General features: G+C 36.9%; 1 protein-coding gene across 6 annotated transcripts in view; it reads left to right on the top strand.

Annotated features, from left to right (window-relative positions):
• THADA (THADA armadillo repeat containing) overlaps positions 1-12,245 on the top strand; it is a 161,680-nt gene that overhangs the window by 58,213 nt on the left and 91,222 nt on the right. For 5 of the 6 annotated variants that reach the window (XM_056356822.1, XM_056356821.1, XM_056356823.1 and 2 more), the window contains exon 28: positions 530-661. The exons of the other annotated variant lie outside the window; for it this stretch is intronic. In XM_056356822.1, the coding sequence (XP_056212797.1) occupies positions 530-661 (132 nt within the window). The remainder of the gene's footprint in view (positions 1-529; positions 662-12,245) is intronic. 6 annotated transcript variants of the gene reach the window in all.

Here is a 12,245-nt window from a genome sequence, read left to right as displayed (position 1 = left end):
TAACTAAATCAAGAAGTGTTGATTTTGACTTGGATTTCTGATTGTTTTTACAGTATGACTAGTAGCCACTTGGTGTCAATGACAAGAACTATTCTTTAATAAAGCCTGCTATTTAATAAATACGCATTCCCTTCCAGACTAAAAAAGAGACACTTTTTTAAAACCATCTTTTTCTAATTCAGCTTTCTCAGTTTCTGAGTTTCTAGAGTGACGTTATCTACGATGGTTTTTAATATTACTTAAAAGCGAAGACAGGTCACTGTATTAGGAATAAAGGAGGCCTGGGTTAATGTAGGAAAGCAAAGGCGGCACAGCCTTACGTGCCTTCATACAGGGGTCCCCAGTGGTGCTGTAGGAGAACTGGATGCCATGTTTGATCCCAGCAGGGTTTGCACATTCTTGTAATGATCAGCCTAGTGTACCTCCTTGAACCAGAAACACAGAAGGTATTGTGTGTGGAAAGGTCTCAAGACTAGCATGGAGGAGGATGCTTTTTTCACCAAATGCTTCTTACCATTTTTTTATTTAGTGAAGCTGAAGAGCTGAAAATCCATCCAAGCCTGTTCCTTTTGCTTTTAATCCTCGGAAGGCTTTATCCATCTCCAATGGATGGTACTTACTCAGCACTCAGCATGGCACCATTTGTCCCATTTATTATAAGGTAAGGTGATTTTGTGGTGGTTTTTATGTGATGTGCGCTCTTTCTTACATCTTTGAACTTTTTTCTAAAATGCCCTTTTAAGCTCTCTTCAGTGTTAATTATTATTAAATTATTATTAATGCTTGTTTTGAGGGGTGAGACAGCTTTTCAGCTCATCCAAGCCATTGTATGACTTGTTTTTAAACCTTCCATCTGTAAACGCTGTACAGCATGGCTGTGGCCACAGAGAGGGAGAGTAAAGGAAAACTGATGACCTTGACTGACTTTGGCAATGCAATTTGCTATGCAAACATCTGATGGGTTTTTCAGTCCTGCGGAGTGATTGTTTGTAACATTACATAAATGTAATGACTAATACATAGATTTGTAGATGTGTGTGTGTTATATATCCATTTCGATCCATGTATATATAGCTAGATGAAAAGTCATCTCAAAGGATATATCCATATCTTTAAGTTTTTATACAGTGTAAATTTCACTTATGGTGGTTACATCAAGATATTCAGCAGATATTACTGCTATTCTCTATGCCCCTGGTGTGAGATGGGTAGAAAAAGGAACAGGGCTGTGGCAAGTGAAGAGAAATAAGCATAATCTGTATTTGAGAGGAATCTTGCTGTCCGTGTGAAAGCTTCGGAGCAATAGGAGGAGAAAGTTCTGTACTTAATGTTGCTCCTTTAGTAGTGAAACAAGATAAAGTTGTTATCCTAAGATCTTCCAATTTTTATTTTAAACTACTGTTTATGTTAAAAAATAATAATAGCTCTGCTTATTCTTCACAGCAAGTGTGATGTAACTCTTGCTTCTTAAAAAGTTTTTGAATTTTCAAGAATAAATAACAACCTACCATTTTTTCTTAAGAGGAAAACCCCTTGTAGTTAAAAAAAGGTTTAAATGCAATGTGTTTAACAATTAAAAATTATTGGTTTTCTTCTGTGTTTGAATATTAAATGCATTTAGGGGAAATGTTTAAAACTGGATTTGTTAGTTACATCATTGATTAGCTCTGTTTTTATGCCAATACACCAGAGAATGCTTGCTTATTTATATTATTTTTTTTAATATAATGTTTCAGCATATTTTCTGATATCTGTAATAGATTAACTTTTGATAAGCTTCTGATTACAGCTTTTGAGTTTTGTCTTTATATTATGACTGCTGCTTTTGGCAAGGTGCATATACCCGCAAAATAACTCTTCACACTTAATTAGCTTATTCTCTTGAGGTCATTTAAATCCATTCAGAAGATGTGGGGAGAAAAACCCAATAAAAATCTGTAAAAGAAGACCCTGAAGCATTTAAGAGACCTATATCATTGCATCTACCTTCCTTTAACTATGCTCCTAAAGAGAGTGGTGTGGCAGATAAAGATGATGCTTTCTGCATTTCCTTTCCATTGAATTTAGCAGTAAGTGTTGTGAATACAGGTTTAAGACTACAGTAAAATTCTTGCGTATTTCAGGCAGAAAATTTTATCTGGGTGTGTAGACATGCGTTTTCTGTCAGGTTACTTAGCAAAGCATTAGCATTTTTTATGGTTGCCAGGGGACAATACCAAGGATTCTGCAGGGGGAAATGTGTGAGTTTATAATATAGCTCAGTGTGCTGTTTCTGGCTCTGTTTCTGTGAACAGCTCTTAACACCCTTGTTCTGTGAATACCACGATTGTTTTCAGTTCACTCTTGACTGCATTAGTTGAAATACATATGGGTGATTACCTGGGTAAGATAAATATGCTGCTGTTTTCCCTTCTGTTTCCCTTCCTATTTTCTGTTCTACAGGAGTAGATAAACGAAATTAAAAATCTTTCCTATTAGTTTAGTTGTTCTTTAGAAGGTAGCAATGAAGATTGTTGTGAAGTAACCACTTGGAATCAAAGAGGAAGCCTGCTGCTGAAGGCCTTATGCATCAGGACATTAAATTGTATATATTGACTGTCCCTTTGAATTGCTCAATATAGTATTGCATTACATAATTTCTACATATAAATATAATTACGTGTAGCCCAGTGCAATTACAACATTTAATTGCCATATTTTTACTGTGAGATTTTTATATTTGTGTCACTGTCAAGGAAAGATACTGCTTATGTGGTAGGGAGAGAGGAGGGGTGAATATAACCCATAACGGATCTTCAGGCTCTTTCCGAGGCTCGGCGCGCAATGAAGAGGCATTCATTTGTGGCTCTGGACAGAGTACTTTCTGTGTTTGCAAGCAAATGAGCAGTTCTGTGAACAAAACTGGGTTTAGCAGGAAGAATTCAAATTGGGCTTCTGAAGAGTTTCGCTTACGTCTGAGTGGAATTTTCCATCTAGTGGGAGTATTGCTGTGGTTGCTCTGACCGTGCTGAGACGAATTGCACAATATGAGTAGGATTAAATGCTACAAGGACAAATCTCAATCTCTGTATGCATGCATACTCGTTACTCCCTGTTGAACTAGGGCATTTGATTACCTATCTGCAGTTCTGTTAAAAGTTATTTTTTCCCCTTTCCTTTTGCAGATGTTTTATTTGGAAGGGAACACTTTGATTCACAACTTATTACCTCATCTTTTTTTTTTTAATAGCTAGATAGGTCTGCTTTAATGGTTACTTTCTGAGATGAAGGAATGTACAGAATGTTTTCGATTAACAAGGGAGGTAATCGGGAGGTAATGTTTTAAGTATGAAACAAAAACATAACCTCCCTTTCGCCTCCCCCTTCCAAAGACCTGTAATCTCTTTAGACTGATCTAAATTTGAGTTACCTTATGTCCTCTTGTACCATGGCATTGACAGAGTGTTTGTTTAGTGTTAAATGTTCTGAATGCTCTGAAGGAGTAAAATGGGTATCGCTGTATTGACTTGGATACTTTTCAATAATTGAAGTCTAGCCCTATTTAGGAGTGTGAGTGTTTAATCCTTTGCGAAGCTTTTAAAAAATTAGTCTTAAAAGGATAAACAATGTAAAATTTTGTAAAATCTTTGGGTGTATGTGCCTTGTTTTCCACTTGACAAAACTGTTTTTAATTCCCAGTGCAATTTCCACTTCAAAATTTTGTCAGATAGACAGATTTCAAAACAGCATTGCTTCTAGGTAGGTTGTGTTGCAAGTCATTGAAGAAATTCAGTCTGAGAACAATTTAAATAGAAATGTGAACATCTTTCCATAAAATTAACACAGCTATGAAATAGATGCTGTTTTCTTGTGTAGAATTTTATAACTTGCATCTTTATGTAAAATGGAGGAGCTAAAATACAAAATCCCCTGATGCTGTTTTTAGTCTGGGATTGGGGTAGGTGGCAGTGGGAAGCACTAGTCCTTTACAGCTGTTCTTTTCCCCCTCCTGCCCCCCTCCATCCACCACCCCGAACTGGTATAGTGCTGTTTTGGTTTTGCATTCAAGTGGGCTTGGAGTTAATATACAAGGATAATTACTGTGACTGTTAGTTAATGACGGACACAAAGATGCAAGGAAAATAATTGTGTGTGGCGAGGAAAAATTTTCTGTAGGATGGAGTGTTGTCAGCTGCTCAGTTACTGTAAGTCATTCCTAAAAGCGCTTGGAGAAGAAGAGGGGAAGTCCATGTCAGCTGTGAGCAAACTGGCAGCTCAGTTGCTGCCATAGTGGCTATGATAGGAAAGCTCAAATAAATCTGTTACTTAAGTGGGCTGGATGCATCTGCTGGAGGGAATGTGGATTTACATTGGTCTAATTATCCCATGCCTTGGAAAGGCAGAGGAAACAGCTGAAGATGGTATGATTTCTCTTATTGGTACACTTTTTCTTCTGTTTGCCTTTTTTTTTTTGGGGGGGGGGGGGCGGGGGCTGAAGCTACAACATTCACAGCTTGCTTGTCAGAACAGACTCTTTGAAACCCTCTATATAGGCTGTTGGCAAAGTCAGCTCTGTAAATTTCTTAAAAGATGACTTGGCTAACATGGTGGGAGCTGTCAGGAGTGCCCCCTGTGCACTGCTGTGGTGCTGGTGGTGCCCACCTGCTGCATGGGAGCCCCCCACAAGTACCAATGCAGTGTCCCAAGGGGTTCCTGTGAAGCATGTCCTTGTGCAGTGCTTGCAGAGCCTGCGTCCAGCCATGCTGGTTGCCTGCTGTGGGGCCAAGATGGCGTTCCTTCAGTAAACTCTATTTTCTTGGGCTTTTTGAAGGGGTTAGGCCAAAGTCTTCAACTCTAAAAATCTGTTACCCTAGGGATTTGGTGTACTGTTTCTGGATGCATTAAGTGAGTCTCACTTACTATGTTTTTTAGTGGAGATTTACAGCTGTGAGTCTGCCCTCCGCAAGAAGTGATGCGGACTGTTGGCCCCAATTTCTTTTGAAGTTGCGGGGAGGGGGGTGGCGGGAGCAAAGAAAAATCCTAGGGGCCACAATTCCACCTGAGTCTTTAGCCCATGCGTGTAATGCAGTACTCTTGGTTTTATTGAGTGGATAAATACACTTAAGTTTTGTTGACTTACAGTTAAATCTTTTTAAAATCAATCCAGATAATGTGCAGGTTACAGAAGATTTTTCTTAAAATTTAAGAGTGAAATGTGAGATCAGACTCCTTTATTGAAGTCCAAGAGGTTTAGTTAATAACACTGAGATTATTCCATAAATTGTTCTGTACGAAATGCTATTCAGAGCTTTTGTCAGATACCAACAAGCTTAGAAAGCTATTTTAAAAATGCTGTTACCTGAAATACAGATTTCTAATAGAAGTAGGAACTTAAGTTTTGATTTCTTACAATTAATTTTGTTCTGCAGTTTTTATTGGCCCAAGTGGATCACAGTCCATCTTTTAAAAATGTTTGTTGGAAATTTAAAAATAGGCCTTCAGTTGCACTCTGCCTGAGCCTAGTACAAAGGACAAGTTTTTAACAGCTCAATGATCTTTCCCTTGTAATGAAGCAACCTCATGATGTTGCATAGTACTGTATCACCCAAATACGGTTTTCAATTGCCTGATACATTTAATATATTTATGTTATTGTGCTGTGTTTTGCCATTGACTGATTTATATCTTGTTCTTTGATGCTTTCCTACTAAGATGCAAAATGTCGTTCTGATGCAGCCTTGCCTGTTTTTTTTCTCTCCCCATTATTTTCTACTTACGTTTACAAATTCCTTGCATATTCCTTTCAGTCTTCATTGCTCAGTTTACTTCATATAAGGGGGGCAATATTATTGCCATAGTTCACATCTTTTGCTTTTGAACAATAAACCCACTTATATAGAGAGGCATACATAAAATTATGATCTTACTATTGTAACCTGTGTATACTAACGTTGCAAATCACAGAGTTCTGTGTTTTAGGCAGTGTGAAAAATGTGTATTAAATAATTGAGATTGATCCAGGTTTATTTTAGCTTCTTAGGAAGCGGAGCACTTGACCGTGAATTCTGGGGCTCTCTAGGAGTCACAGATTTGTCTTATTATCTTACAAATCTGAGAGAGCTTGCTTTTTAAAGAAATGTTTTAAGGAAAAGGACCCAAGTATAGTAGTATTAATATTTTAGAAGGTGGTGTGAATTTAAATATTCACTGATTAATAATGTTACTTGCATGTGTGTTGCTGTTTTGAAAAGAATATTCTTTGTTAACCTGTACCTATTAGTTTATTGCTCTGTGTTGTGTTTAATTATGTTAAGTTGTATCTGTCATGTGCCCAGTTCAGTTCCATTGTATCCCTGTGACAAAGCTTGTGTAGGCTTCACAGGAATTGGGTCTGGGCTAAGATGGAGTAATAAAGAAACAAAATTCAAATGTAAAACCAAGAGTGTCTGTGAGACTTTGAAATAAGTTTAAAACCTTACACTGAATAAAGAGCACAAGATGGGGGAGTGAGGTACTTCTGATAAAAGATCTCTTCAGTTTGTTTTGGAAGAGCTTGATTGAAGTCAGTCATGTATACCTCATTAAAATTGCTGTTTGTAAGTTGTTTGAATTCAATTTCCCTGATTTTTGTTTTGTTTCACACATGTACAATTGCATATGTAGGTCTAGTATATTATCCTGTATCTGACTTGAAAGCAGCCATCTGACTTTCTGTAGGCTAAACACTGCTATCCTTTGGTAAGTGGCCAAGCAAGATAGCTGAACAGTTGTGCTCACTGTGCTTCATCTGCCTTTCTCCTCTATTTCCTTTATTGTACCAGCAGGAGAATTAATATTAACACTTGCCCATTTTCAACTGTCATTTCTGTAAGACTTGGAGTCTTATCAGGGATCTGATAAGCAAAGACATCTTGTGGGAATGCCTTTTCATATTAGATTAAAAGAACTATGTATGTTTATTGCAGCATTGTTGTATTAAAATGGTTGCTCTTGATTACAGTTGTTTATAAAAGCATTTCTGGCTTTCTGTATCATATGCATATCTTCTCAGTCTTTGGTTTCTGGTTTTTTTTTCTTCCTTAATCTAGTGTCTGATCAGTATAACTCCTTAGTATTATAACTGTCTGCAATAACTTATTATTTGGAATCCCTGTGATACTACTAGGAGCAGGCTCTGACCCATTGGAATTCCCTGTCCTTGCTGGGGAAGCTTGTGGGGCTGACCAGTCATTGCAAGATGAAGACAGATAGCCTTTTGATTATAGGCAAGGTTCTCAAAGTACATGAACTGGCATAGGCATTGGAAAAAAGAGCAATGTACACCTCTAAAACATACATTGTTTTTAGATTCTTTCTGTATTTTGCAGTGTTAATCTCTTGTTTGACATCTAAGATGGAAGTTTTGCATGGCTGGGGGAGAGGGGAGGGAGAGGAATGCATTTACCCTTTGAGCATAACTCCTCTTGTTAGCTGGAACTGGCTTGGAACTCTTCCATTTCTACTTAGTCTATTTTCTGTGCAATCGTGATTGCATAGTGAATAGCACTGATCTGTAAAAGTATTTATGGGTCACTGTAAGTATTTATTAATAAGAAGGCTTTAGGCTTTTTTTTAGCATATTTAAATAAGAAATGGTAAACAGTGTGTCGCTTTCTCAGTTTTGATTAAGTTCAAATTGCAGTCCTCTCTAGTACTACAATGTGCTTGATTGGCAGTAGGCTGTTCAAGACCTTCTGATCAAGTAAAAAAATCATTGTACATTTTTTATGTTCTTTGCTGTATTCCTCAGCCTTTTCTCTTAAACTGTGGGCAGTTGTTCCTTTCATGCTCAAGTGATGCTGATGGGGAATATTACAACCACTAGATACTCATCATTGATTCCTTATGTATATATTCCTTTATATATTACTGCTTCCTTATATATTCCAGATTTCACTGTGTTCATCTGTTTATTTTTCATTGGCAGATTATCATCTGAAGCAATTTAGGAAATATTCACAAACTGTAGGGACCTGTCAGATTCATGGGAAGTAGAAAGTGATGTCTAGCAGAGAAGTGTTCATGACCACTGAGAGGAACTGTCTTTCTCCAGTGTTGCAGATTCCTGAAGAAGAGGGCCGATGGCTGGGATCCTAAGTTGAAATTTGGTGTATACTACTTCTCTTTTGAAATATGATTCAGTAAAATGTATGGGTTGCTCAACTGTCAACACATGATTGGCAAAGTTGTTGTATTATTAATTTACATACTTAAAATTACCCAGTCAGTAAGTACTTTGCTGGTCAGGATAAGTAGCCAAATATTAACATTTAGCTTGTTCTGCAAATGTATTTGCGGGAAGGAACATGAAAATGGAGACAAATAATGCATTAACTGTGCAGAGGATGGTAGGTGTGTCAAGGAAAACCAAGTACAATGATATTTTGAAAAGCCAGTATTTTTAACGAAAACCAGCCTAAGAGGAGTCAATATCGGGAGAGCTTTCTGGCAGTGGGCTAGCTGCTTTTGGTGGTATGGCTGGAAGAAAAGCGTCTTTGAAAACCAAGATCCTTTGGTTGTTTTCATGGGTCTGATAGTAAGTTTTGAAAATTGCTCTTGTTACATTCCTGTTTACAGTTACCTGAAGCTTTCCAAATTATCATGGTGTGCTGAGATTTGATTTATACATTCAGCTTCCCTTTCACAGAGTTAAAAATAATGATACAGTTGCAAAGACAGAAGATAATTTGTCTACGTTTTTGTTGTCTTTTTTCCTGTTTTGGTAGTAAGTGGTATGTGTTTGTTTTAGTTATTCTGTAGTTGTGAAACATCATAATAACAATTCACAAATAACAAAGTTGAAATATGGTTGTGAATTAATATTTTTCTTTTACATGACCTTGAGTTAAGAGCAATTGTATTTTCTCTAGAATGCTGTGCATGAAAAACTAATGGAAGGAGCTCTAAACAAATAGTTAAGTAAATGTAGAGGTTAGCTACCTGGAGATAATGTTTAAGATTTCTTGATGATAATAATGCAAGAAAAGAGATGTTATTTTAAATTGTGTCAGCATGTTCTATAGCAAATCTCCATTTGAAGATAACATATTTCAGTTGGTCTATAGTTTATACATAAGTAAACTTAATAGTTGAAAAAAATCAAACCAGTTTTCATAGGCTTATACCTCAGAGATCTTAGTTTGTTGGCTGGCTGAACCAGAGCAATTCAAGTTTCTGTTGTTGGTTCTGCTTGGTATCAGTTGGCCACTTCTTACAATAACCTAGGTCTTGGTGACTAGAAGAGAGAAGTGTCTGTAGTTTCTTCCTAGAAAGCCCTTGGAAACATATGGAGAAACAGCTCCTGGCATAGCCTGTGGACAGCTTTCACAAATAAAAGGCTGTGTACTTTGCCTGCATAGTTCCTGCAGTATTTACAGCTACTCTTGATTCATTAGAGTGCTTGTGTGGAAAACATTGCCCTTACAAAAACATAAAGTTTTATCTTAATTGCCCAAGTTGGAAGAATAAAATACTTAACTTCTAGCCTCTATATACATTATGTTTGGGCAACCATTAACTTCACTTTAAAGAAAATAGATAAGAATGTAGAGGTTTAGTACTGCATAAATAACCTAAAATTAAACTTGATCTGTTTCTGTCCCTGGATACATTCAGACATTCATGTGTTGATTGTAGATCTAAAACCTCCGGCAAACTGTTGATACTTTTGTAATGTTTTTCTGCTTCTCAGGTAAATATTGAGATGCTATATCAAAACCCAGATTGTTCTGGGTTCTTTTTGGTTCTTAATTTCAGATTAAAGAACAAAAAATTGTGTTCAGGTCAATTACAATACAGGTATCCACAGTGGAATAAATTTTAAAAACTAAATTCTCTGGATACTTTAATTGCTAAGGGACACAGAACTCTAACAAAATGGGAGAGAGTTGTGTTTCTTTAGAAGTAAATACAAACCAAGGAAATCAATAAATGAATGAAAAAAATAGGTACATGTATAGCAAATTATTGTTCAGATTCTAGAAAACCTTACTCTTGCATTAATGAATAAGTACTATCCTGGTGATTTGTCCCCAGTATAGGAGTCCAATTTATGTTAATTGTGTGGAAGAATGAGTATTTTTAAAATGCTATTTTTGGACCTCTGTTTGCTTGGAAACTTGTAATATTGAATTTGAAAGTTGCTAAAATTAGTCTTTAAGGAGAGAACCTGAAGGGAAGAAAGTGAACCAGTATGTAATCATGAGGAATTGTTGTCTAAAAAAAGTGTATTTTTTTGAGTTATTTCACTTAATACAGACAGCACAATGCTCTTGAATCTTAATAACCAAACTCTTTCTAATAGGAACTGAATCGGTTGCTAAATACTTGTCTTTGTGATCCCCATCCATGTTTTCCCCTAATGTAACGTCATGGTTTTAATTCTTGCTTTAGAGCTGATAAAATAACTGTATAGCTGCATGGTGCAAGAAAGAGGAAACCTGTTTCTCATACAGCTTACTGTGTCTACATAGAATCAGGCAGAAGCTTTATTACAATTTTTTCTTTCCAGTGCATATGTTAGGACCTGGTGGAATAATTAGCTCCAGGGTTTAAAGGATACTATCTATTTGAATTTTATTTATTCAATTTTTTTAATCAGTTTTATCTTTTAAAAACCTAGAGGCTGTTAAAATGCTTTAACTAGCAGGCAGAGTTGGTTTGTTTGAACTGCCAGTCTGCCTTTCATGCCTCATGCTGCCCTCTTCTCCCAAACTCTTTTTGTGATGGTGGTGGGATACTTGATTTGACTTACAAGATTAGAGGCTCCTTCTGCAGAAATTCCATTCCTTGTTGTTCAGGCTGTTCTCCCATTGTTTCAGTTCTGTTTTCATGGCTGCTGTTCCCTCTTCCAACACTTTGTGGAGGCAATGGATGTGAATGTATTTCAGCTGACAACAAAATGGTGATGCTGCGATACTATCTGTAGGACTGCATAAAGTACTGTTAATAAGCAGTGACATAATTAGTGATGCAGAGATCACTGTGACAACATCAAGTAAACTTGGAGATATTTTCTCCTTGTTAATCCTTCTAACAACTGTAGGTATTACTTAATATATTGGACATATTTTCAGGTACAGATGTGATTATGTTCAAATTAGATCTATTCATTTGTTTCTGTAACCTTCATATAAAAGGTAATCCTTACTTGGTTTGTTGAGTTGGGTAACAGAAGGTCTGTTGAGGGGGAGTAATAAGAAAGGAAGAAAAATAAGCACATAGGAAACACCTGCAGTTTTTTGGTTTTGGGGGATTTTCTTCCCCCAAAAAAGTTTAAGATATATTTATTTACAGCTAGTGTTCTGTTGTTTGTAGCCAGAGTAATAAATTAGATACTTTGATGTGTGCAGAGGAGTATGGAATCTTTGTGCTTTATAAGAGTTGGTCATAAATCTTGTCAGTTAGGAAGATTGTTCAGGATCTAAGTGTTAAAGCCGGAGCGGAGGAGTGGAAATGCATTGAATCCACAGTTAAACAAAGTGAAACCTTCTCAGATTTATTGACTTTTTGTTCTTGATCATGGCCTGTTTGAAGTAAACATGTTTACATCCAGTACCTCGTGCACCTAGATAAACAGTACTGAGTTCAGCGTGGAGTACAGCTTCAATAGTTGTTAACAGCCCTCAGGATTTAATAGGAATGTATCACATGAGGATTTTGAACGTTTCGTTGCTTGTTGCTACCTTGAGATACAATAAAATCCAGTTAGCATACTGGATGTTTTTACATAATGACATTTTTGATATTTCTTAGTTTTTAAGTCTGTACATGATGTGCATGTAAAGAAAGTGTCGCATACTGAAAACACTTCCCCCCCACCCCCCCCCCAAGTATTTTTCAAATCAAAGACAATGAAACAGTTTTAAATACAGGTTTGCACACACATATGCCCTAACAGATGCCAGACTCCTTTGCTTGTACTTGCCTGCAGAGATGATGAGAAGAGGCAGCCTGCAACGGATTTTAGTCATGTTGTTGGCAGGTGAAGCTCAGAGTCTGGATGGTGAAGGGGCCAAGGTTGGAGGTCCTGTTCCTTTCTGCAATGTCCTGGCAAGGCAACTGCCACCACTGATCTCGGGGATGGTAGTGTGTTAAGCTGCTGCAAGAGGAGCAACCGGAATAGTTTAATAGACTTAAAATATTTCTTTCTTTAAGCTGCTGGGTTTTGCTGCAGGTACAAACTGAGTTACAGTGATTACCGTAATTGTGTAACGGTTTGTCTTGAT

Source organism: Falco biarmicus, chromosome 12, assembly GCF_023638135.1.
Source record: "Falco biarmicus isolate bFalBia1 chromosome 12, bFalBia1.pri, whole genome shotgun sequence".
Taxonomy (NCBI): Eukaryota; Metazoa; Chordata; class Aves; order Falconiformes; family Falconidae; genus Falco; species Falco biarmicus.
Note: the sequence above shows the minus strand (reverse complement) of the source record. Positions and strands in the feature narration are given on the sequence as shown.